This window comes from Camellia sinensis, chromosome 4 (genome assembly GCF_055761805.1).
Source record: "Camellia sinensis isolate YWXY chromosome 4, ASM5576180v1, whole genome shotgun sequence".
Classification (NCBI taxonomy): Eukaryota; Viridiplantae; Streptophyta; class Magnoliopsida; order Ericales; family Theaceae; genus Camellia; species Camellia sinensis.
The window spans coordinates 126,512,901-126,535,911 of record NC_138964.1 but is presented as its reverse complement, the minus strand read 5'-3'; the positions used below and the strand labels follow the sequence as shown (position 1 = coordinate 126,535,911).

At 38.7% G+C, this 23,011-nt stretch overlaps 1 protein-coding gene and 1 long non-coding RNA gene across 2 annotated transcripts; both read left to right on the top strand.

Annotated features, from left to right (window-relative positions):
• The first annotated feature begins 2,518 nt into the window (after positions 1 to 2,518).
• LOC145789486 (L10-interacting MYB domain-containing protein-like) lies at positions 2,519 to 9,025 on the top strand. The gene is made up of 2 exons (XM_082866160.1): positions 2,519 to 6,890; positions 8,161 to 9,025. Exons 1-2 carry the CDS (start codon positions 6,489 to 6,491, stop codon positions 8,791 to 8,793), a joined length of 1,035 nt encoding a protein of 344 aa, XP_082722286.1. The 5' UTR covers positions 2,519 to 6,488; the 3' UTR covers positions 8,794 to 9,025.
• A 1,264-nt stretch (positions 9,026 to 10,289) lies between these two features.
• Positions 10,290 to 11,315, top strand: LOC114285676 (uncharacterized). The gene is made up of 2 exons (XR_014365715.1): positions 10,290 to 10,521; positions 10,618 to 11,315. It is a non-coding gene; the product is annotated as an uncharacterized LOC114285676 (long non-coding RNA).
• Positions 11,316 to 23,011: the final 11,696 nt, after the last annotated feature.

Genomic DNA, 23,011 nt, shown 5'->3' with positions numbered 1-23,011 from the left:
AAGTAGAGAGGAGATGTTGATTGATGTGACCCAAAAAAGATAAAAAGATGAAATAAGCGCACTTTTTTACCAAAGTGAAGAATTTTGCGTGGTGGAACAAACACGAGCAATGGGGGCATAGCGTACCGACATAAAATTTTTTTTGAACTATACGTACCGACGTAAATTGAAAGTTGAAAGCGTGTGGCCCTACGAATGACTCATTCCCATATTCATATTTTTTTATATTTTATTTTTTGAGTTTTATTTTAATCTCATATTGATAATTTAAATCATTTATCTCATTATCTAAATAATTTAGGTGAGTTATCCAATAAATTAATTTGATTGGATATCATTAGATATATGAATAAATTACATCTTATTTTGCAAAATAAACAATAATTATGAGTTTAAATTTAAACCTTTCATTTTATAAAATAAAAAGTAATTTATTTATGTATTCATTAATATTTGATGAAACTGATTTTTTACACAGATAGTTTTCATTTTGAGATTTACAAAATAAACAATTATATTATTATTATTATGAGTCTATAATGGAACCTAAAAAATAAACTGTAAACAAAATATAGAGAATAAAAGTATGGAGGGGAGCCATGCCCCTTAATTGACCATTTTGACCATTCTTAATGGATCATTTTGGTTCTCATTCAAATGAGTAATACACACTTATAAAATTAATACAAAATTATTAATATCTAAAAGGATGCGGTGGTCTTTATTTTTTATTATTATTTTAGATTAGAAAATAGAAATTAATTGATGTAACATATATTTTTTTAACAAAATATTATCGCTATGAAATTTTTCTTTTAAAAATGAAGTATTAAATTTTATAAATTATATATATATATATATATATATATATATATATATATATATATATATTGTTCGTAAATCATTTTTTTGGGCTGTAACAATCTCACTCGCACAAACACGATAGATAAGAAAAAGAAAACATCATGACAACCACCCTTTTTATCTACTTGAAGGGAAGTTATTGGATACACTCGAGTACGACCATATGGTATTTTAAGATATTTTGATTGGTAAAAAATATGATATTTTTAATTTTGCATTAAGTGATTGAAGAATGGAACGTGATGAATAATGATTAATAAAAAAATATAGGCACGTGATATTCCGAAAATACCCAATAATTTTACCTACTTGAATGGGTGACATGTATCAAATAATGTCGTCAAATGATAGTAAATTTTTTGTAAAGTATTAAATTAAGGGGAAATATCACTTCAATAAAAAAATTTAAAAATAATTGTAAATCAGTGAAATTTTTTATAAATATTAATAATTTTAATTTTAATTTTTTTATAAATATATATATATATATATATATTCAAAATTCTACTGAGGTGTAAATACCACTTAAATTAATGAGAGTCCATTAAGAATCATAAGTCAAAAAAAGTACAGTTTAATAATTTCATATATTCTTATAGACTTTTCACATATTTTAACATTTTTTTTTATACATATAACAATATTAACCGTAGCCTGTTGGTTGGTAATTAACAATTTTCTTAAAATAATCCGTGGTGATGGAAGTCAGAGTGGCGGTAGTAGTTTAGTGACAGTAGTAAGATTTTAGTCTAAAAAATGGTTTTTACCTTTTAAGAGTAACAAATATTTTTAGTCCATATAGATTTGTTTTTTGTTAACTATGAAAAATATTTTTGGTTAACTTTTATTTTTTATTGTATCAAACACTAAGAAATAAAAATTAAAAAATATATATTCACCTAAGCAAATGAAACGGAAAACAATTTTTAAAAAATCAAACTAAAAAATATTTAAAAAAAAAATCACCTAAACAATTGAAACGTAAAACAATTTTTTAAAAAAAAAACTAAATTGAGGGAAAGAATTTTGCGTGGTGAGCAATGGGGCCATAGCTTCCATTACGTATATATAGATATATATATACAGGGCATATATAGATATATATGTACATATACATTACGTATATACTCTGCTACTGCAAAACAAAGAAGAGAATAGAAAGAAAATGGAATCAATCTGTTGCAAATGTGGGTTGAGGGCTCGAGTATGCACATCTTGGACTGAGAATAATCCTTCAAGAAGGTTTATGGGTTGTCCCCGATATAGAGTAAGTTAATATATATATGTTGTCATGACCCGAACCAGCCCCCATCGGTTAAGGACATAACCGAATAGTAATCACAAGATTACCTACGGTCTCAAACCAAATAAGACATAACTCATCAGAGTAGAGGGGCCAAACGGAAGCAAATTTAAAACTTTGTCATTAGAGCTGTGCTTATATGGCACGCCATAACAAACCATGCATATACTTGTTAATAACTCACATCAAAATATGTACTAACACAAAGTTCTGTACATACAGGTTCATTCAAGTTTAGGTCAGCTAATCAAAACTATATACAGTCGTAATCATGACAAAATAAAACAAGATAGCAAAAGGGCGAAGACAAGTCTCGTGCGTGAGACGTAAGGGCTGACTCTTCAAAACCTTAGGCCTCGTTTGGGATGCTTCTGTTTTAGCCAAAAAGCCAAAAAGTTATCAAAAAAGCCAAAAAGTCACCCTAAAAACCTATATACATCTAGCTGCACGTGAAGGCTGCCATCTATTGTGTAAAATGACCGTTTTGCCCCTCTTTCATTTTGTTTATCTCGTATTCACCCTTGCCTTTATGTCAAACATTGATGGGGATGTCAGCAGACCTACTCTCCCACAGGGTGTAGTAGCTACGGCTGTGCAGCTACATCAAACGGTGAAGATGAAGATGACCCTTCGTTCAAGGTTGGATCATAGTAGCAGCTCTGATCTGAAGAGAAAGAGGAACCAAGAGACGACGATACTCCGCGAAGGCAAACGGAAAAGCAGTCCCTCCTCCGACGATCCCCCCAACTGCAGGTATGCTCTCGTTCGCTCTCTCTCTCTCGCTCTCTGTCTCTCTCTCTTCAGCCTCTCTTATTTCCATTTCGCTATGGCTTCCCAATCGTGGAATATGATCTGTTTGGTTTGTATGTACGTATGAACTCTCTCTCTCTCTCTCTCGCGCCCTCTCTGTCTGTGTGTATGTGTCTGTCGCTCTGTCTGACCATTGTCGTTTTCCAATTTGTCTTCAACATTCTAGTTGGGTAAATTTTTCCAGAAACTGGCCTATTATGTTGGGGGTTTTAGGGTTTCTTTCACGTACCGGAAATAGGCAATATTGCGGGTTGTCCGTTGGTGGGGGGGTGCGGATCTCATAACCATGACTTCTCTGCTCTGGTTTTTGTATATGTGCACAGTCTGCCCTCTCTCCCTCTCGCTCTCTGTTTGTCTTTGTCGCTGTGTGTGTATCAACCGTTGCCTATTTCTTACGCAGTAACAAAAAATTACAACGCTTTTTTTGGGGGGATAACAAAGTCCCCTAATACGATGAAGTATTATGATTAATTTTCCCCTAACAAGAAAGCCCCCTAAATAGGACGACGTAGTCTGTATTAACAGAACAAGTTGGAAGTATTCTGTCTGTCTCTGTGGTTATAATTGTGCAATACGTTGACATGAAATTTTCATTTATACTATTCCTATAAATTTGGTGAAATTAGCTACGAATGCCACCATTGTGATTCCTACGAACACATCACAATAACATTGGTGAATAATTAGTCATTTTCTTTTTATTTATGTGGCAGTCTGGTTGTCCCTGTTAATCTTTTGAGTAAGGTGGATTCAATCCCTATAATGAAAAAGGAGGGGGGAGAAAAAAAGAAAATTTGTCACTAGAAAACAACGAATCATACGAATTTCCACAACAAACTCATCTTCCATATGTCTCAGTGTTTAAACAATGTACTTCAGCAAAAGATTTTTAATCTGTTCAAGGTAATGTTGACTTTTATGTGTTTACAATTTTCACAAATGTTTAATTTGTTTCAAATTTTTAAACTGTTTAAGATTTCTGTTTAAGGTCATCTGCTTAAGGTAAGGTAATGTATGCATTTGATGGCGCTATATTCTTAGGTAATCTGTTTAAGGTTTTTAATCTGCTTAAAATTTTGTAATATGTTTGCATGCGTTTAAGATTTTTAATCTGTTTAAGGTTATCTGTTTAAGGTAAGGTCATGGAGCTGTATTTTAAATTCACAAAATAGTATAAAGGTCTTCATTTTTCTGCTTGACGCTTTCTTATTTTTCATTTTTCTGCTTCACGCTTGCCTCATAGTGTTCATGGAAATGTGATACGATTGTTAAAAAGTGCTAAATAGATGGAACATAGACATGAATTCAGTAGCTGTATAACTGTGAAGTTGGTGAGCATGATTTCCATGATCAGGATGTTTGTGTAACATCTATTCAAGTACTTTTTGTAGATCTTTATGCATATACATATGCATGAATATAGTCTATTTCTTTCTAATCTAATACACATGTACATACATATATATGTAAATGTCCATATATTTTAACATGACATAACATTCTATTTCTTTCTAATCTAATACGCAAGTTTGTAGTTTCAAAAAAATCCATGAATGAGTTTGACATTCCGTTGAGTTGGTTCAGTCTTTAGTAATCGCCATGTTGGTTGATGCAAACCATTGTGCTGCTTGGTACATAGTTGCCTTAATATATTGACCTGAAAATCGCGTTGGCTTTGCTTACCTACTATATATCCTGACAAATATCAGTTGGCTTATTGTCCTTATGCCTTAATTAACATTGTCCTAAATACAACAAAACTGCTAATCCAAGGATGACTTTGACTTTTAATGCTATCAATATATGGTTAATGCTGTGGTGGGATCTTACGTTATTATGTTGCCTTCATACCTACCTAGTTTTTTGAGACTACAAATTTTAATGTTGCCCAAATAGACACCTTAGCACAATGTTTCCTAAAGTGATAGATTACTTGCATCAGTATGTCTGCATGGTCATTCCAGCATGATGAATGGTTGTCTTTCAGCATGGTAATTGATTGAGGATTTTTCATTTCTCCCATTTCAAAGATGTTAATTGCATCAGTATGTGTGCATGGCTATCAAAGAGGTTTCTTCTGATGTGTGTCATGTGCTATTTTGGTATTATTGGTTTGCCATGATTCTGTTTTTTTTTAACTTTTATTTTCAAGCTCTTTGCTTGTTGTATGGTCAATCATGATTAATATTTTAATTCCTCGATTTTAATCTGTCATAACAAAGCACAAGTGTAAATTATGTTCACATTATGAAAGGCAAGGAAAAGTCTGAGACACTTGAAGTACTGACACTTCAAAATAGATGTGTTTGTGTCAATGTATGGGGCACCAACATGCTAGGGATACATCTCTGTGTTGGACACGTCAGGTGGAATGACTTATTTGTTTTTTTTAACTACACAGTTCATAGATACATGTGTCCTATGTTTAAACATGCTTGAAATCATATTTGTGATCTTTTTTATATGATTTAGAAGATGCATTAAGATCAAACTAAAATATATAAAAACAAAGACAGGAAACTAAGAACGTCAAAATACACCTACATACATTAATGCCTTTTATATCAGTGTCTCGTAAATTAATATTTATATACATGAACCTGGAAATCTTAAAAAAAAAAACCAAAAGATTTCTGTTGCTGTATTTCTGTCTTGTCTTGTCGGTATCCTAGTTTTTTTACTAAATTCCCGTCTTTGCCTCTGCGCTTCTTAGCATTCAACCACTTGCACATAAATGACTAGGGAAGCAAACCTATTCAAAATGGAAGAATATATGTTCCCTTTTGTAAATATAATGTTGTGTTTTGTTTACACAATACACTTATCCCCTACCATAAGTGTCACACCCGTTTACCTGTTTTGTTGTGCCTGTCATGTCATCGAATCACACATTCACAGAGTTCATGGCCTCGTTTATGTCTACTGCGACATCAACCCAACCAGGCCCTATGTGTGCTTGTGGGTACGGGCATTGTGTGGTCAAGATTTCTCGGTCCGCCAAAAATCCAGGACGTGCGTACTACCAATGCCCTCGTAGAGTAGTGAGTACAAGCACCTTCACCTTCTTTGGGATTATTACCTTGTCAGATCGTCACTAATAATTTCAAAACTTTTTTTAACCTCAGCCATGTGTCAATTGGATTGGGTGGTGTGACGAATATGGCCGACAAACAGCTGCTGAGAATGACAGAGACAATGGTCGTCGTTTTGAGGCGCGTTTGATTGACATTGAACAGAGTCTGCGTGTACTTAAAGTTGTCACATGTTTTTTGTCCATCATCGTCGCTATCTTGTTGTTCCGTATGTAATATATGTAACAGGGTGTAGATGGTTACTGTATTATGGTTTCCGTATGTGATATGTATCCGCGTGTTGCTTGTTACCGTACTATGCTTTCCTTATGTAATATGTTACTTATCCGTGTCATTTTACTATTGCATATGTGTTGGACAAACATAATAACATATGGTTAACACAACTACAAGTAATGCACACAACAAACAAATAAGTAATGCAAATTATAATGTTCTATAGTCGCATGGCTTCAACTCGATCCAGCTCTCGTACCCCTTCCGGGAAAGGGAAGGGCCCAAAACCTTATCACAAAGCCATTTGGGACTGGGAGAACACACGTATCTACTTGGAACTTGTTGTCAAGGAAATAGATGCAGGTAACAGGCTGCACATGTCAATAAATCCGAATGGGTACCGGTCCTTGGCAAAGACTTTTGAGGCAGCGACTGGGTTGACACATAGCATGAAACAACTGAAAAATAAGTACAACCAACTAAAGGCAGAGTGGCGTGCATGGTCGAAACTAATGGATAGCCGCAAAGGTCCCACTGGAATTGGGTTCGACCAAGAGACTGGCCTCATCAATGCGTCAGATGAATGGTGGGCTACAATGGAGAAGGTAACGACTTGAACTCATGTTTCATAATTTTGTGATGCTCACTTCGTGGTTACACTAGTTTTGGCATGACATGTCATGTGTTTTTTGTAAAACCTTTGTTTGATCTTCTTGAAAACTTCCCTCAGCATCTCAGTAATGTTGAAATGTATAATTGTCACGAGTTGATTTCACTTTTTACTTTGTGGTTGCGTAGTCCGTCTCAGATTTCTACCTTAATTTTTCTTTCACAATTGGATCTATCATGTTGTGTTTTTCTGTTTCACTGTTTTCCCCATTTTCTGTTATTGATGTAATAAACTCCAACAATGTCTAATGAATGACGACAACATATGCTTATATTTTTAAAAGCCTATACTGTAAGATCCTGGGAATTACAATAAGCTGTTACAATAAGCTGTCCAAAATATAATCTGTTACAATAAGCTGTCCAAAATAGTAATAATCTGTTACAATAAGCTGTCCAAAATAGTAATAATCTGTTACAATAAAAGCCTATCACTTGGCTATCATATAATAATCTGTCCAAAATAGTAATAATCTGTTACAATAAGCTGTCCAGTAACATTTTCCTGGACAGATTACATGAACCCTTATCTATCCACTAGAACCCTCTTAAAAAAACCTTTGTTGGTATTATTGGTTCTTCTTCGGGGGAGAGGGGTTTAAGCCTTGTCTCATCTTGGTTTGTCTCATTTCTGGATTTGGTAAATGGGTTATCTGAGAATTCAAAATAGTATTGCTGGTTTTGGCACTTTTAATTATGGGTTTTATTAATTTGTTAGTTTTTAGGATGAAACAGCTGGGTTTTAAACTATTTGTCACTTTGTCGGATTGCGTACATGCAATTTTGATCATTTCTGCGGATTAGATCTTCCATTAGGTATGCCCTATTATGAATATTATTTTTACATTGCTGTGTTCAACATTGTTCCTGGACAGATTATTGCAAAAATATACTGGACAGATTTTATTCCTGGACAGATTATATCAAAAAATATGTCTGGACAGATTATCCCTGTGTGGACATAATCCCTGGCTGGACAGATTATAACAGATTGTATCAGATTTGATTAATATATTACCTGTTAGCAATGTGTAATCATGGAATTGCCCAGACAGTTGGACAGATCTGTTTTGTAAGGACTATCAAGACAAATTTGTTATTATAATGGCTGATTAATACTTGCTGAATGTTGGTAGTTTAAAATTTTCTGTGATTCATAAGTTATTCATTTTGGTAATGGTGTACTCCTATTGTATTGTATTACAGGTTGACAAAGAGTGTTGCAAGTTTAGAACAAAGAGGTTGGAACACGAGGAATTAATGCGTCGTGTTTTCACGGGGGCTGCGGCAACAGGAAAAAATGCTTGGACGCCTGGTGAGATGCGGAACCAGCTGGAGGTGGAAGGGGAGTCCGATAGTGCAGACTTCTCTACGGACAACAACGAATTGGGTGCCTTTGAAACTGCAAACTTGATGAAATCTGCAAACATTACCGCATCCGGTAGTGGTAGCAAAAGGAGGCACTCATCTGTCACAGCCGTGCAGAAGAAACGAATCACCGGGGCAGAAGCATTGGCAACAAGCATGGATGATTTGGTGAATTCGGTGAAGACACAAAGTAAGGAACTCACTGTTAACCATGTTGTCGGTGGACAAAGTGTCGCTATGGCCGAAGCTATCCGACGTCTTTATGAAATTCAAGGACTTGAACAAACTAATCCACTGCTCCATTTCGGTATTTCCCTTATGGAGGTGCCCAATAATAGGGAGATGGTTATGAGTATTCCTTCCGATGAAGGCATTATCGGCTGGCTCCAGGTGAAGCAACAAGACAAAGAGAGGACGACAGCAGCTCCAACTCTTGCAAGCATATTGCGCAGTCAAGGACTTCGTTTCTAACTATGCTGTGTGTTGGACTTGTTATGGGTTACGTGTTGGACTTCTTTTCGCTTATGCGTTGGACTTCGCTTATATTTGCTAAAGGGCTGCGTTTTAATGAAATGCTTTGTGTTGGACTTATTTTCGAACTTGTTTGTTATGTATTTGCTAATGACATGATGTTTTCAACTATGCTTTGTAAGGACAATTGGTAGGGAGATGGTTATGCTATTCCTTTTCTTTGCCTAGTTTTTATGGATGTGCATTGGTTGGGTATTGGCTATGGATTTTACAATTTTAAAATTTCAATAAACCATGAATCTGATTACACTCTTCCAATTTGTAGCTTCATAGTTATAAATCAGCTGTACTGACCATTTCAACAAAAGCGTTGCTACTTGCAGAGAGACATGTCCAATTTACTGAAGCCTTCAACTTAAAAATTGGAAGTTAGACCCGTTGTAAGGTACTAAACAAGCAAAATAATTTAAGTTATTATTTTTGTATATTTTAATTTAACATTGTGTTTTTGTATATCTCATTGCAATTTCTGTATTGCTTATTAGTCATAAAAGGGAAAAAAAATTTGCTTATTTATACATCAAGTAAATGACTTCACGATTTCAACCGTGCCAACAGAACTACTTTAATACAATAGAAGGTCTCAGAAGAACTTATGCAAATGAAATAAATTGATTATTTATGCATAATACTCCTGTTATTGACAGCCTTAACAGTTTTTTTTACAAAAATTAATTTTCGCATGTTTAATTTTGGCAGAGTAGTAGTCTGTCATGTTATGCTTCTGATTTTATTTGAAGTTATGTGATTTAGGCATGGAAAGCGACGATGACACCGATGCACGGATGCAGGAAATGTGTGATGATGTCGCGGCGCTCGCAATCGAGTGGCATACTGGAATGAATAATAATTATGTTGAAGCGTACAGAATTGCCTCCGACTACTACAGGGCGCACGTGCTTAAAGTTCCATGTCGGACGTCCATCTTGATGGGGAGGGCATGGATTTTGGAATTGTATAATGGACATAGTGGCAGATTTCGCTATGAACTGTGCATGCCCAAAGTCGTTTTTACCCGTTTATGTGGCACACTAGTGAACGACTTCGGGTTGCATGTACCTGAGCGGGACCACGGCTTGCACGTTGAGGAGAGTGTTGCAATCTTCATTCACGTCCTAAAAAACTTGCCTAACCGCGAGCTTCAAGAAAGATTTCAACACTCCGGTGAAACAATATCATGCCATTTTCATAATGTTCTTAAAGCAATGAAAAAGTTTACCGTCGCGCACTGTCGGCCGCCCACAGATTTCCAAAACAGGAGGGATCCCCACCTGCAGAGCCAATCACAGTATTTGCCGTTTAAGGTGCGAAATAAATGCAACAATTCGAGGTTTTGTTTCCGTAAATTCTACAAAGATGTGACTTCCAAAAATTGCGCGGCTATAATGCATGTCATCATGGTACTAATACGTTGCCTACTTGTTCGAATTGTGTAGGATTGTTTAGGTGCATTGGATGGGACACACGTGCCAGCGTGCATAAAGGAGTCCGAAGCAGCCCCGTATTTTAGCCGAAAGGGTTGCCACACTCAAAATGTTTTGGCAGTGTGTGATTTCAATATGTGTTTCGTCTTTGTGTCATGTGGTTGGGAGGGTAGCATGCATGACAGCCGGATTTTAAACATTGTGACCGAGGATCCGCAATATAATTTTCCAACTGCAGTGGATGGTACGTACGCACAGTTTATTTGTTCAATGCCATAACTTGTTAAATTTGTTTGCCCACACGTGAAACAAAAATGTATTAATATGTACACATTTACAGGTCGCTATTATCTAGTAGATAGCGGATACAGTAATAAGAAGGGATTTCTCGCACCATATAAGGGCAGCCACTATCACCAACCACACTTTCAACGTCACAAGCCGAGAAATCGTGATGAGTTGTTCAACCGTGCCCACTCTTCATTGCGGAGTGTGATTGAGCGAACATTTGGCGCTTGGAAGTCGCGGTGGAGATTCTTGCACAATATGCCTCGGTTTGACTTTCGTAGAGTCCAGGTGCCATTGGTGGCTGCATCTATGGCATTACACAATTTCATACGCAGAAACTGCGAGGATGATGCGACCATTGCTGCTGTCAGAAATGCGGCGGAGTACACGTATGCCGATATTCCCGATCGCGCAGATTTGGCTGCCCTAGACGAAGCCGTGGTGGCTACGGACGAGGACGTTGAAATGGCGGAGGTGCGTCATCGGATAAGGGCTGAGTTATACGAAATTCGGCGCAATGGTAGGTAGTCGGACAGTGTTGTTTACCATGACTGCTTTTAAATGTTTTCCGTAGTATGTGTTTTGTGAAAACTGTCATCCCTGTCTTGTTTTATACTTTTGTATGCATAACGTACAAAACTGTTTAGATATTTGAAGATGTACGAATGTTTAAAAAAAAACTTTCGAAATCGTCGTACTTTGCATGCGTGTATGGTTAATGCAAAATCCCTATTTCACAGATTGTCATAACGAAGTTCGTCACACATATTACATGCAATAACTGTAAAGTCTATAATTGTGCCCAATTACATCACGTAAAAAACATGGCACAAAATTGTCTTCAACCAACTAAAATAAAAATCAGTATTTAAGAAATGCAATAAAAAAAATAATGTATTTGATCACGATTTCAAATAAACTACTTTCAATATTGCAAATTGACAATAATTAAAATTTTATTTTCCAAGTTTCATCTATAACACCACAAACATTACCAACGAAAGTGTCAATGTTATTCATTACGAAATTTGTTTTCTAAAATTTTCTAGACATCAAAGAAATTACCATGTCTGTGGACCGGACACCTATGTCAAATTTATAAAAAAAAAACAAATTGAAAATTTACCAAGTTTACAAAATTGTGAATTTTTGAAAGTATGGGTGTGTGTGGTTTGGTTTTGGGAGATAAATTTATAAAAAAAAGAAAAAAAGAATTGGGGAAAGCATTGACAAATTTTTTGGTTTGCTTGGTTGTATATTTTGGAAATAGTTTCCCAGTGTGGGAACTTAAAAAGATTGTATATTAGTCTGTACTTGAGTGGATGTGACTGACAGACATGTGCTATTTACAAAGAAAGTGGAGAAAAAAAATGATTGATTTATGTGTAGGACATAGAAAATGATTTTCAATTTTGTTGAATTCTTGGGGGGTACTGTGCCTTGTAGTAATCAGAATTGCAACTATTTTATTTCAAATCTTTTTTACATAATTTCGTTATTTATGACAATGGAATCACACACATTGTAAATGACCAAAAATTAATTAAAAAAATAATTGAATGAAAAATGTAATTGGACAAAAATAATTGGGTAAAAAACTAATTCGAAAAACTTTGAAAAAGAAATGGAAATTATTAAAAAATTAATTTAAAAATATTAGTTGGGAAAAAAATATTTGATCGAAAAGGTTAATTGGGAAAAAAAAATTAATTGAAAATAAATTTATTTGAGGAAAAAATTACTTGAAAACAAATTTTGAAAATAAATTACATTTGATAAAAAAATTAATTGAAAAAAATTGATAACTGAAAACGTTTCCTCATTTTTTTGATTTTTTTGTCAAATTTTTAAACTCATTTTCAACCAAAAAAATTGCCAAACAAATTTTATTACAATTTGTTAATTTTTTTTAAATATAAATTGAAAACGGAATGGATGTCTGTTTACGATGGATGGTGGGTAACAGGTGGTGATTGGGTGGTGGTGGCAGGTGGGTGGCACGTGGGTGCTGGGTGATGGTGGTGGTGGTGGTGGCGGGTGGTGATGTTGGGTGGGTGGGTGACGGTGGCAGGTGGTGGCGGGTGGGTGGATAGGTGGGTGACGATGGCGGGTGGTAGCAAGTGGGTGGTGGTGGTGGGTGCTGGTGGCAGATGTGTGGTACGTGGGTAGTGGGTAATGGTGGTGGTGGTGGGTACTGGTGGCAGATGGGTGGTACGTGGGTAGTGGGTGATGGTGGTGGTGGTGGGTGGTGGGTGGTGGTGGCAGGTGGTGGGTGGTAGCAAGTGGGTGGTGGTGGGTAGTGGTGGTGGTGGTGGCGGGTGGTAGATGGTAGTGGCGTTGGCGGGCGGTGGACGGTAGTGGCACATGGTGGCGGGTGGGTGGTAGGTGGGTGTTGGTGGTGGCGAAGGGTGGGTGGTGGTGGCCAGGGGGTGGCAGGTGAGTGGTGGTGGCGGGTGGTGGGCGGTGGTAGCAGGTGGGTGGCGGGTGGTGGGTGGTGGTGGCGGGTGGGCGGGTGGTGAGTGGTGGTGGCGGAAGATGGTGGTGGGGGTTGGGTGGTGGTGGCAGAAGACGGTGGTGGAAAATGGTGGCGGGTGGTGGCTAGTGTTGGGTGATTAAAAAAAGAAAAATTCAAAACTCAAAACGGATACACATTTTTTAAGTTTACATTTTGTGGCCAAATTTATAAACAGAGACCACTGATTTATGTAATTGAAATTTACCAAACAAGTTTATATTTCAGTTGTTTACATTTTGTAAATATAATTAGAAAATTGAAAACGTATGTGTTACAAGACGGCACACCAAACAGACCCTTTGTGATAGTTGGAATTTTTTTGTGATGATATTTATGACAAAAAAATTGAAATAGTATGGAATTTGATATGATATTTTTGTGAGGGATTTGTTTTGTTGGGTTTTGAAAGACATTTTTGTTGTATTGAAAAAATAAAAAAATAAAAAAACTGAAAAGCCAAGTTCCCAAACACTCCCATAATTTGTTGGATTTTTTTAAAAAAAAATTTAAAATTTTTTTATTTTTAACATAAAATGTGATGTTTCATAACAAATTATTACAATACACAAAAGTACCATCCATATCCCATATACATAAAATAGTTATGTATATGAACGTAAATATTATTTACATAATATTACGTGACACGTGTAGAATACTGAAAAAGAAATAAATTTTGACCATTGTTGTATAATAAAAAGAAATGCATTGTATTATTTACACAGCACACAACCCTCCTATTGCGTTGTCCAAGAAAGCAACTTCACATCCAACACTTTGCAGAGGTCAGTGACACATTCACAGGTAGTCTGACATGCTATAAGGCCATTTCGGTCATTTTACCCTCTTTTTCATTATTTATCTTATTTTATTTCACATATTTTCGTAAAAAGTCAAAAAGTTTATCCCAAACAACTAGGTTTTTTTTTCTTTACATTTTAGCCAAAAAGCCAAAAAGTTACTAAAATAGCCTGTTCCCAAACGAGGCCTTAGTTGTTTCACACAAGCTTCACCAAGGCTGGGTTTGGACCTCTCTTGGCTCACCTACAAACACATGAATGAGCGTAAGCGAAAGCCCAGTGAATAATATCAAATAAAGAAGTTACACGAACGGTACTTAGAACAATATACACCAACGGCCTTGGGCCCAATTCATATTTCTATCAGGCATATATATATATATATATGTAAATATATAGGTCAGGTGATTGCAATTCCAAACACATCAAACGACCTTGGGCCCAATTCGTTCATGTCTGACGGCCTTTGGCCCAATCATTCCCGTCCAACGGCCTTCGGCCCAATCATTTGTATCATATGGCCTCTGGCCCGTTCATTCGTGTCATACAGCCTCTGGCCTATTCACTCATGTCATACGGCCTCTGGCCCATTCATTCGTGCCATACGGCCTCTGGCCCATTCATTCGTGTCATACGGCCTCTGGCCCATTCATTCATGTCATACGGCCTCTAGCCCATTCATTCATGTTAGACTATCATCCGAGTCAGACTATCATCCATATCAGACTATCATTCGAGTCTGACTATCGTTCAAGTCAGACGCCTCCGGCCCATTCATTTATAATAAACGGCCTTAGGCCCAATTCATATGGCATAGTAAACATATGTCCACAATTCAACTCAACAAACTCATAAAACTTATAGAGAAATAAGTAATTGGACAAATAATATATTTCAAAATATCTTTATTAAGATATTACTCACAGTGCTCTGCCGGTGGATTCACCCTTGAGCTTGACCCTACACATTACATAACACATATGGGTTACAAACGATTCAATCTATTCTTAATTCATGCATCCCTCTTAGGCTTCTTTCTTATCCTTTTAATTCATTCATAATGCTCAATGCATGCCTAAGAGTGCTTAAAAGTGAAAGAGAACGGAAAACGAAACACCGAGTATCTTTACAAAATTTCAGAAACAGGGGTCCCCGCTCGAGCGGACCCATTAGGTCTGAAAAAGTTCTGGTTACCTCATTTTTATGCTCGAGCGTGAATTCGAACGCCCGAGCTGAAAGTCTCACTACATGGCTTCCCGCTCGAGCGTTAACCTCCCCGCTCGAGCAGACATCTATGTCTGCAAAACTTCTGGGAGCTTGTATTTCACGCTCGAGCGGCGACTTCCCCGCTTGAGCGGACATGCCAAAATTTGGAAAATTCAGAATTCTTCTTGAGCTCAAATCCAACATTCAAAGGCTTTAAAGCTCAAATTAAGGCACCAAAAACAAGCAAATACATCATATAGCATATGGATGTAAACAACATGAGGCCAATTATTCAAAATCATGGTCCAATCTTCAAAATTAATCAACATTTCTTTGTATAATCAAAGGCTCATGCATTCAAACTTCATATAATCTCCATATCTTCAATATTCGAACATGCATGCCAATTTTTGGCTTCAATTCCATTTCAAATGATGCAAATGGTGTCTATTCTCATGAAACTCAACAAAACCATACTTGCATGTATAATCCAAACTCCCAATCTTGCATAATTGGCATGCTACATGTTAGATTATGCAAATTCATGACAATTCATAGCAATTCTATGCATGCATGAACATATCAACTTCAATTTCAACTTAATCAACTCAACTCATGATCTAACTCGCTATTTAATCTTCAATTCACAAAATCACAACTCAAACTTATGAGTTAAGGGTTGATTACTCACCTAGGAGCTTTAATCTTCCAAACTTATCCTTAATTCTTGAGTTGGTCTTTAAATTACTCAAGCTTTAAGATCAAAACTTTAATTTCCTTCACCCTCTCTCTCTTTAGCCGACCCTCTCTCACTCTAGGTGCAAAATCTGATTTTTGAACTCAAACCCATGAATGTGAGTGTATAATGCCCCTATTAAAAAGCTCTCTTGGTCACATTTATCAATATTAAATAATTGAGCACTATTTCATTAATTTAATCTATTTAATTTGATCCAAATCACTTTTCAATTAAATTTCACCGTAGGCTCTAAAAATTACGCCAATCACAATGGCGCGGTCAATTTTGATTTCTGTGGCCGATAGGGCCTTCAATTTAAATTCCAAAGCAGGTAATCAAACAGATATCCCTATGGTGAACAGATAGAAATTCAAAACCACATATTTTCACATAAATGGCACACAAAATCATATCAAACACATAATCACATTCATAATAAGGACCAATTAACATAATACGGAACAGGGTTATCACAGTCTTCCCCCCTTTAGGAAGTTTGGTCCTCCAAACTTATTTTACCTTCATCGAGAAACAAATGTGGATAGCATAGTCGCATTTCATCCGCTTTTTAGTGTTCTTTCCATTCCACTTTCACCATTGGGATGGACTTGCTTGGGCTGGAGGTTGTGCACAATCATGTAGATTTCCAAAAGTGGGGAAATGGAGGACGATCATCTTTTGCATGAGCTTGGGCTGGAGGTTGCACACAACCATCCGTATTTGATCTTTGTCAGTTGGCCTAACGGTCATCATCGAGGCCTTGGCCCTCCAGCGAGTTACGAAGTCAGAAAAGCTCTCCTTCGGCTCTTGTCTAGTCGTCTCAAGATCACGAGTTGTGATCTCGATCTGTGTGTTGTAGGAGTATTGAACTACGAAGGCCTCGGCCATCTCCTCCCAGTTCCTCTTGACGGAATCCTCCAATTTTGCATACCAAATGGCCACTACACCCGACGGGGTCCAGCCAAACACGGAAAGCTTCTGTAATCTGGAGAGGCCCATCGACCTTAGTATGTCTGAAAACAACCGCAGATGCACCATAGGATCTCCAGACCCGTCAAAGCGGTCCATATGTAGCATCTTAAACCGGTCCGGCAAAGTTACGGCCGCATCGGTATACCCGTGCTCAATGTCCGGAATGGACTTCACACCTTGAGATTTCTTGAACAGCTTCTCAAGCTTGCTCGCTTTTAATGCCGTGGGGTCCACTTCGAACTCGAAGGGAGAATCCGGTAGATTGATAAGCGTTGGTGCCTTGGATAGTTGAGGTAGAATCGGGGGCGGAAGTGGCCCCATTGGGATGCCTATATCCTCCTGGACATTCTGGATATTCGCCGTCTCCCCGGGTATTGGGACTCTTGGTGGAGGAGGAGCTTGGTGTGAAGCAGATGCTCCGGTTTGCTATTGTAGTCTGGCAATTAACTCTGTATGTTGAGCCATGACCTCAACATGTTGTTTGGCAAAATTCCGCTTGACGAACAGCGTCCTGCTGCATAGTTTTCATACTTTCTTGGAGTTGACGCATCATTTCCTCCATTCCTGCTATGTTGCCCTAATCTAACTGAACTGCCGGTATATCTGCCTCTGCAGTAGACTCAGAAATCTCAACCTGACTACTCAAGGACCACTGATCTGGGAACCGCGGTACCGATACACTGTGCCTCACTGACCTCCGTCTAGCAACCAAGGGTAAAGAGTAGAACACTAGTTGTCGGTCTATCAGATCCTCAGATCGATGGAGTCTGCGACCTCTAGTCTAGAGTGCTTGGGGAATATCTGCTTGGTTAGAAGCAATTGTGCTAAACTACCTAGCAAAAAGATAAATAAAGCAAAATAAGGAAATAAACAACCAGAAAAACGGACAGCATAACGGCTTAAATAAACACAACACATAGGTGGTCATTGACAACACACAGTTGGCATTTGTAAGCTGAATATACTGTTCTCAAACACTGATCGTTGTTTCCAAATTACTGCCCCAAATCTGAATCTGATACCCACAGGTAAAACTGATTCCCAAATACTGATACTGATGCCCGCAGACCTAATACCCTGACTTGCAAACTGATACATGCATTCCTGTAGAGACACACTCTAAAAGCACATAGCAAGAAAGTGAGAGCCAAAACACCCCTATGTTGGGGTAGGGTTTCCCTGTCCTAATTTCATCAAGAACTAGGGTTTCACTACGCACACAGCGGTTTCAAACAACCTATAATCGGGTAAGCAACCTGTCCTAGTTTGGGATGGTCACTATGGATTCCGAATATACACTAGGTTGAACGGTCAAAAAGGGTGCCTCAGTAAAAATCGGGATTTGTGTTCCCATTGTGGCAGAGCCCGTAACCGGTCAGCCTTATGGTACGCTTTCTCAAAGCGAGCCTCCGGCAGACCGTTCAGGAATAACAGATGGCAAACACGGTGTCCTATGCGCACCAATGCACATGCAATGAAAAGAAACACATAAGTGTAGTCAAAACAAGATATCATGAGTTCGAGTCAAGTTCTCTAACTCCCCAGCAGAGTCGCTCGAAACTGTAGACGTCTCCGAACGTCCCCGGAAAATCCCGTTTCGTCCATTGGGCTTACTACAGTTCGAACTCAATGTCACGGATCTGAATCTAATCTCACAAAGTGCAATGCAAGATCAATAAATCACCAAAGAGTCCAAATCTGACAAATCGTTTTAAAAAACTAATTTTTAGAAAGAAGTGTCAAACATGGACTGCTTTACCAGATACAGAGTCGCCACCTAAATATTTTATTTTGGGGGAATTTAGGAAACCCTGACTCGTGCCTAAGGCCACGTGTCCGTCATCACCAAAGTTGCCTCGGCTCGGGAACTTGGGTACGAGAGGGGAAGGTCATGCAATGAGCACCCCCGCTCGCCCGATCAAAGATCGGCCACTACTAAACATGATATCTTATATTTGAAAACACATGTGCTCTTATTCCGGTTATTAACCTAGAATTACTAGGTGATGCGCACAACATACAAGTATAGACTGGATCGTCTAAGTTGGAACAAAACATCTCATGTTTGTTTTTGAAAGCGGTTTGCTACTCGCAATTAGGCTAAAATGTGGATTTTGCCACCCTCAAGTGGGTTTAGAAAACATGGTGATTTGCCACTCTCAAGTGGGCTTAAAACTCATAATCAATGAATTTTTCCAATTCAGGTAATCCAACCTTCACCCACAGCCATTCAGGCAGTTATATCACATAAGCAATTAGCCTCATGGCAAGCATGCTATCATGGCAGTCACTCACACACATGCAAGGATGCTAAAGCATAAACACTCACCGAGTGCTCCAAGCCAGAACATAAACTAGTTAGTAATCAATGCATGATCCTAGTTCATGTTAAGATGGCTAATGCAACACATGCGAAATGCAACTAAGATAGGCTCGGCTATTCTAAGATGGCATATGAGATGTTACAGATAACATGTATTCAACTCGGAATTGAAATACAAGGCAGTTAGTATGATGCGCCGAGCCCGGTGCATGCAAGATAGATGAATGGATGCAAACATGTGAAACATAAGGATGCTAATTAAAATATGCCCTAAAACTAATCATCGTAAGCTGGTAAATAAATGGGAGAAAGAAATGGGGGTTGGAAGACATGCATCACACATACGCATACTTATTACAAAATTCACCCTCTCAACGGAGGGTCCGAATAAATAATACAAAACCAACTAGCTAACCTAAGCTAATCTAATTAAACTAATTATTACACAACGAAATGAATAATAAGCTACAGCTATTTATTACACAACATTAACTAAGTAAGCAATCTAAATGAGCATGCAAACTAAATGAATATGGGCTGCCTTAGCTCTGTCTTGGATGATGAAGGATGCATGCATGCCCGAATTGTCTTGTTCGGAAATCCCTCGTAACACCCCAACGCGCCTTTGTTTGCAATTGATCTCAAAAACTTGCACAAAGCTCCAGAGAGATGAAACTCTACCCTGGGAATCTGTGGGAAGGCTGCCGACCAGGTTATGGGCATGGGAGACCACCTGCCGACCACCTTTTGTGGTGGAAACCAAAAAAAGTGGTCGGCTTGCCAGTAAATCTGGTCGGCCGACCAGTTTCCTCTCCTGGTTTCTGGTTTTCTGCAACAAAGGAAAAAAGAGATGCACGGCAAAGTATTTGCAACACATGTGTGTACGACCACTCTCCCCATCATGGCATAAGCTCAAGGGAGTGTAGTCCTCGACCCTCGGGCCACCAATCACGCATTTCGATGCATGATGGCTGAGGAGCCGAATTGCACGACTCAATGTGAAATGAATGCACATACAAGCACCTAAAGCCAACAACTCCGTCATGGGTAGTCAAGAGCGTCGGTGACCGGGAATTGAGGCACGTTTCATCACTTCAAGTATGAAATATCCCTCGCTTCCCGTGTTCGGACTAACTCCTACTCCAAACACAATGCAACACATAACATGGCATGCACCAATGTGACTCTAGCATGTAATCTCAATGCAATGCAACTAAGTCATGCAAACATGCAAGGAATAACATGCAAGCATGCAACTAGCATGCACAATGCTATGAACTAACAATGGCATACTCAATGCACATGACACTTAGCATACACAATGCACATAGAAACTAACATACACAATGAGATGAACAAGGCATGCACAATGCAATGATCAATCATGCGACAACATGGCATACTCAATGCTATGAACTACAATGGCATACTCAATGCAAAATGGACTTAAACCAAAATAGATAGGCCTCAGCCACACCCAAATCAGTGGCCAAAGATGATGAAAACAAGGCTCCAAAACTCATGCGAATATGCCCAATGCAATGGCCCCAAGCCTAAGGCATAAAACACAACTTTCCAAACGCATTGAAAAGGATGAAATATGAAGTGCAAGGACACATGTTCCAACTCTAAAATGGCATACAAAATGACTCCAAATGATGTAAACAACTCACATAATGTATGTTGAATGGCTCGAACACCGAAACTAGTGAAGTGTATTACACTATGGGCATGCAAGGCAATGCTCAAATGGCCAAACCAACTCCAAACAGACCCTATGCAGGCCCAAAACAGTAGTAAAATGAGTTGGAATGTCAGCTTGAAAGGCACAAAAATGAAGCTCATGCAATGGCTCACAAATAGGGTACAAAAGCACAACTCTCACAGGCACTTAAAGAGTGGAAAACATGGAAGTATGACAGCCCTATATGCTCTAAAATATCATGCTCAATGATGCCAAAACATGAAAAGACCTCAAGTTAAGCATGCAAAGGACTTCGAAACTCAAAGCTAGTCAAGGGTATTACACTACAAGCATGCATGGCAAGCATCATTCGACCAAGAGGACTCAAAACAGAGCTAAGGCAGCCCAAAATATGAACAAAATCAGTTTGGATCAAGGCTAAAATATGCTAGAATAGAGGGCCAAAACATCATGCACTTCGAGCTAATTAACATGATTTACACTACAAGCATATGAAGCACATGAGAGGCTACCAAACCAGCCAAAAAAAGAATCATGGCATGCCAAATTATGGTCACAAACCCACTGAAACATGACCAATACATGCAAGAATGAGGTGCTACGTTGATAAGCCATGAAAGGGATTATTCTACACATGCAAGAGGCAAACACAAGGTGACCAAACCAGCCATAGACAGAGTCTAGGCAGGTCCCAAAAGTCACCAAAAAGGGCCTGAACCAAGCCTTGGAAGTATGAAAGTATGTGTTCCTTTGAAGGGCCAAAAATGCGAACAAACAAGGCCAAAAGAGAGAGGGTCTCCCCTCTCTGATTTAGGCCCTCAAAACCACATTCCAACCACTGAAAATCTACTGGATTTCTGTGGCTAAAAGGCCAAGCAAAGATCAACACAAAGGTCTCATGGCATGGCACAAAACAATGCTAAATAGAGCATGCAAGAGGGTAGATGACCCTCAACACCAAAAGAGCCTTAAACAAACATGAAAAACACTTAAATATGAAGCTTTTTCTAGTTGACAACAAAGCTTAAATATGCATGCAAGTATGGCTAAGAGAATGATCAAAATAGAGCTTAAAAAGAGGGAAAATGAGTTACCCTTGAAGCTCAGCAAAACTAGCAAGTTTTGGGACCAAAAACCAACTCTTCAACCTCTAAAAATACCCTCTAAGAACCTCAGATCAATGGTGGGGGTGTGTGGCTATGAGGTGTGGTGCAATAGGTCAAGAACAATACACTTTTGAACCCAAAATGTAGAGATATAGAGAGAGATATATATTTTTGCCTTAGCCAAAATCTGAACCTGTGCAAAGGAGAGGGAGGGTCTCTCTTATAGAGGTTTGAAGCTAAAGCTTCCTCAAGAAGCTAAAAACTTGGGTGCAAATCCTCCATACACGTGTATGGAGGATATAGTCTGTGCCTTCCAGCTGGCACAACTGGCATCCACATAATCTGACAAAACAGGAGGAAACCAGCCGACCAGAAAAGGTGGTCGGCCGACCACTTTCCCTGGTCGGCCGACCAGGGCAAGTGTCTCCTAGATAAAAAGTGGTCGGCCAGGGCAAATGGTGGTCTCCACACTGAAAGCAAGCCAATGGTGGGGTGGGAAACCAGAAAATGTGGCCCAAAGATCAAGAAAACCGGCTGGCGGGGAAAAGTGGTCTCCAAGGAGAAAAGGTGGTCTCCCACCCTTGTACCACCTCCCAAACAAGGAAAACAAGGTTCATGCCAAAAATGAACCAACACGGATGCAAAACGAGAGTTTGGGAGGCAAAGCGTGCGGCCGGGGGCCTCGAAAACTGGCTGTTAAGCACAAAAAGTGGCGTACGACCACAAAAGTGGTCTTCCGGACCACAGTGTCCCTCTTGACAGAGGAAACAAGGTGTGTTCCAAAAACCATTCCAAACGGAGAATGTTAAGCGGTCCCGAGCCGAGGCGTACGGCCGACAGCTCCAAAAAATCGAAAACTAGTCTCCAAATGGGAACAGTGGCCTACGACCATGAAAAGTAGCCTACGACCACTAAGAGACGGTCTACAAGACCTTTCCCTCCCTCCGGGAAGAGAAAACAAAACTTGGTCCGCGGACCGAGTCAAAGCACAAAGGGTCCCGAGGTCCGGAGGTGAGGCTCTCGGCCAAGAACTCCGAAACCTCGAAACAAGCACAACATGCGCGATCACCGAGCGCTCAA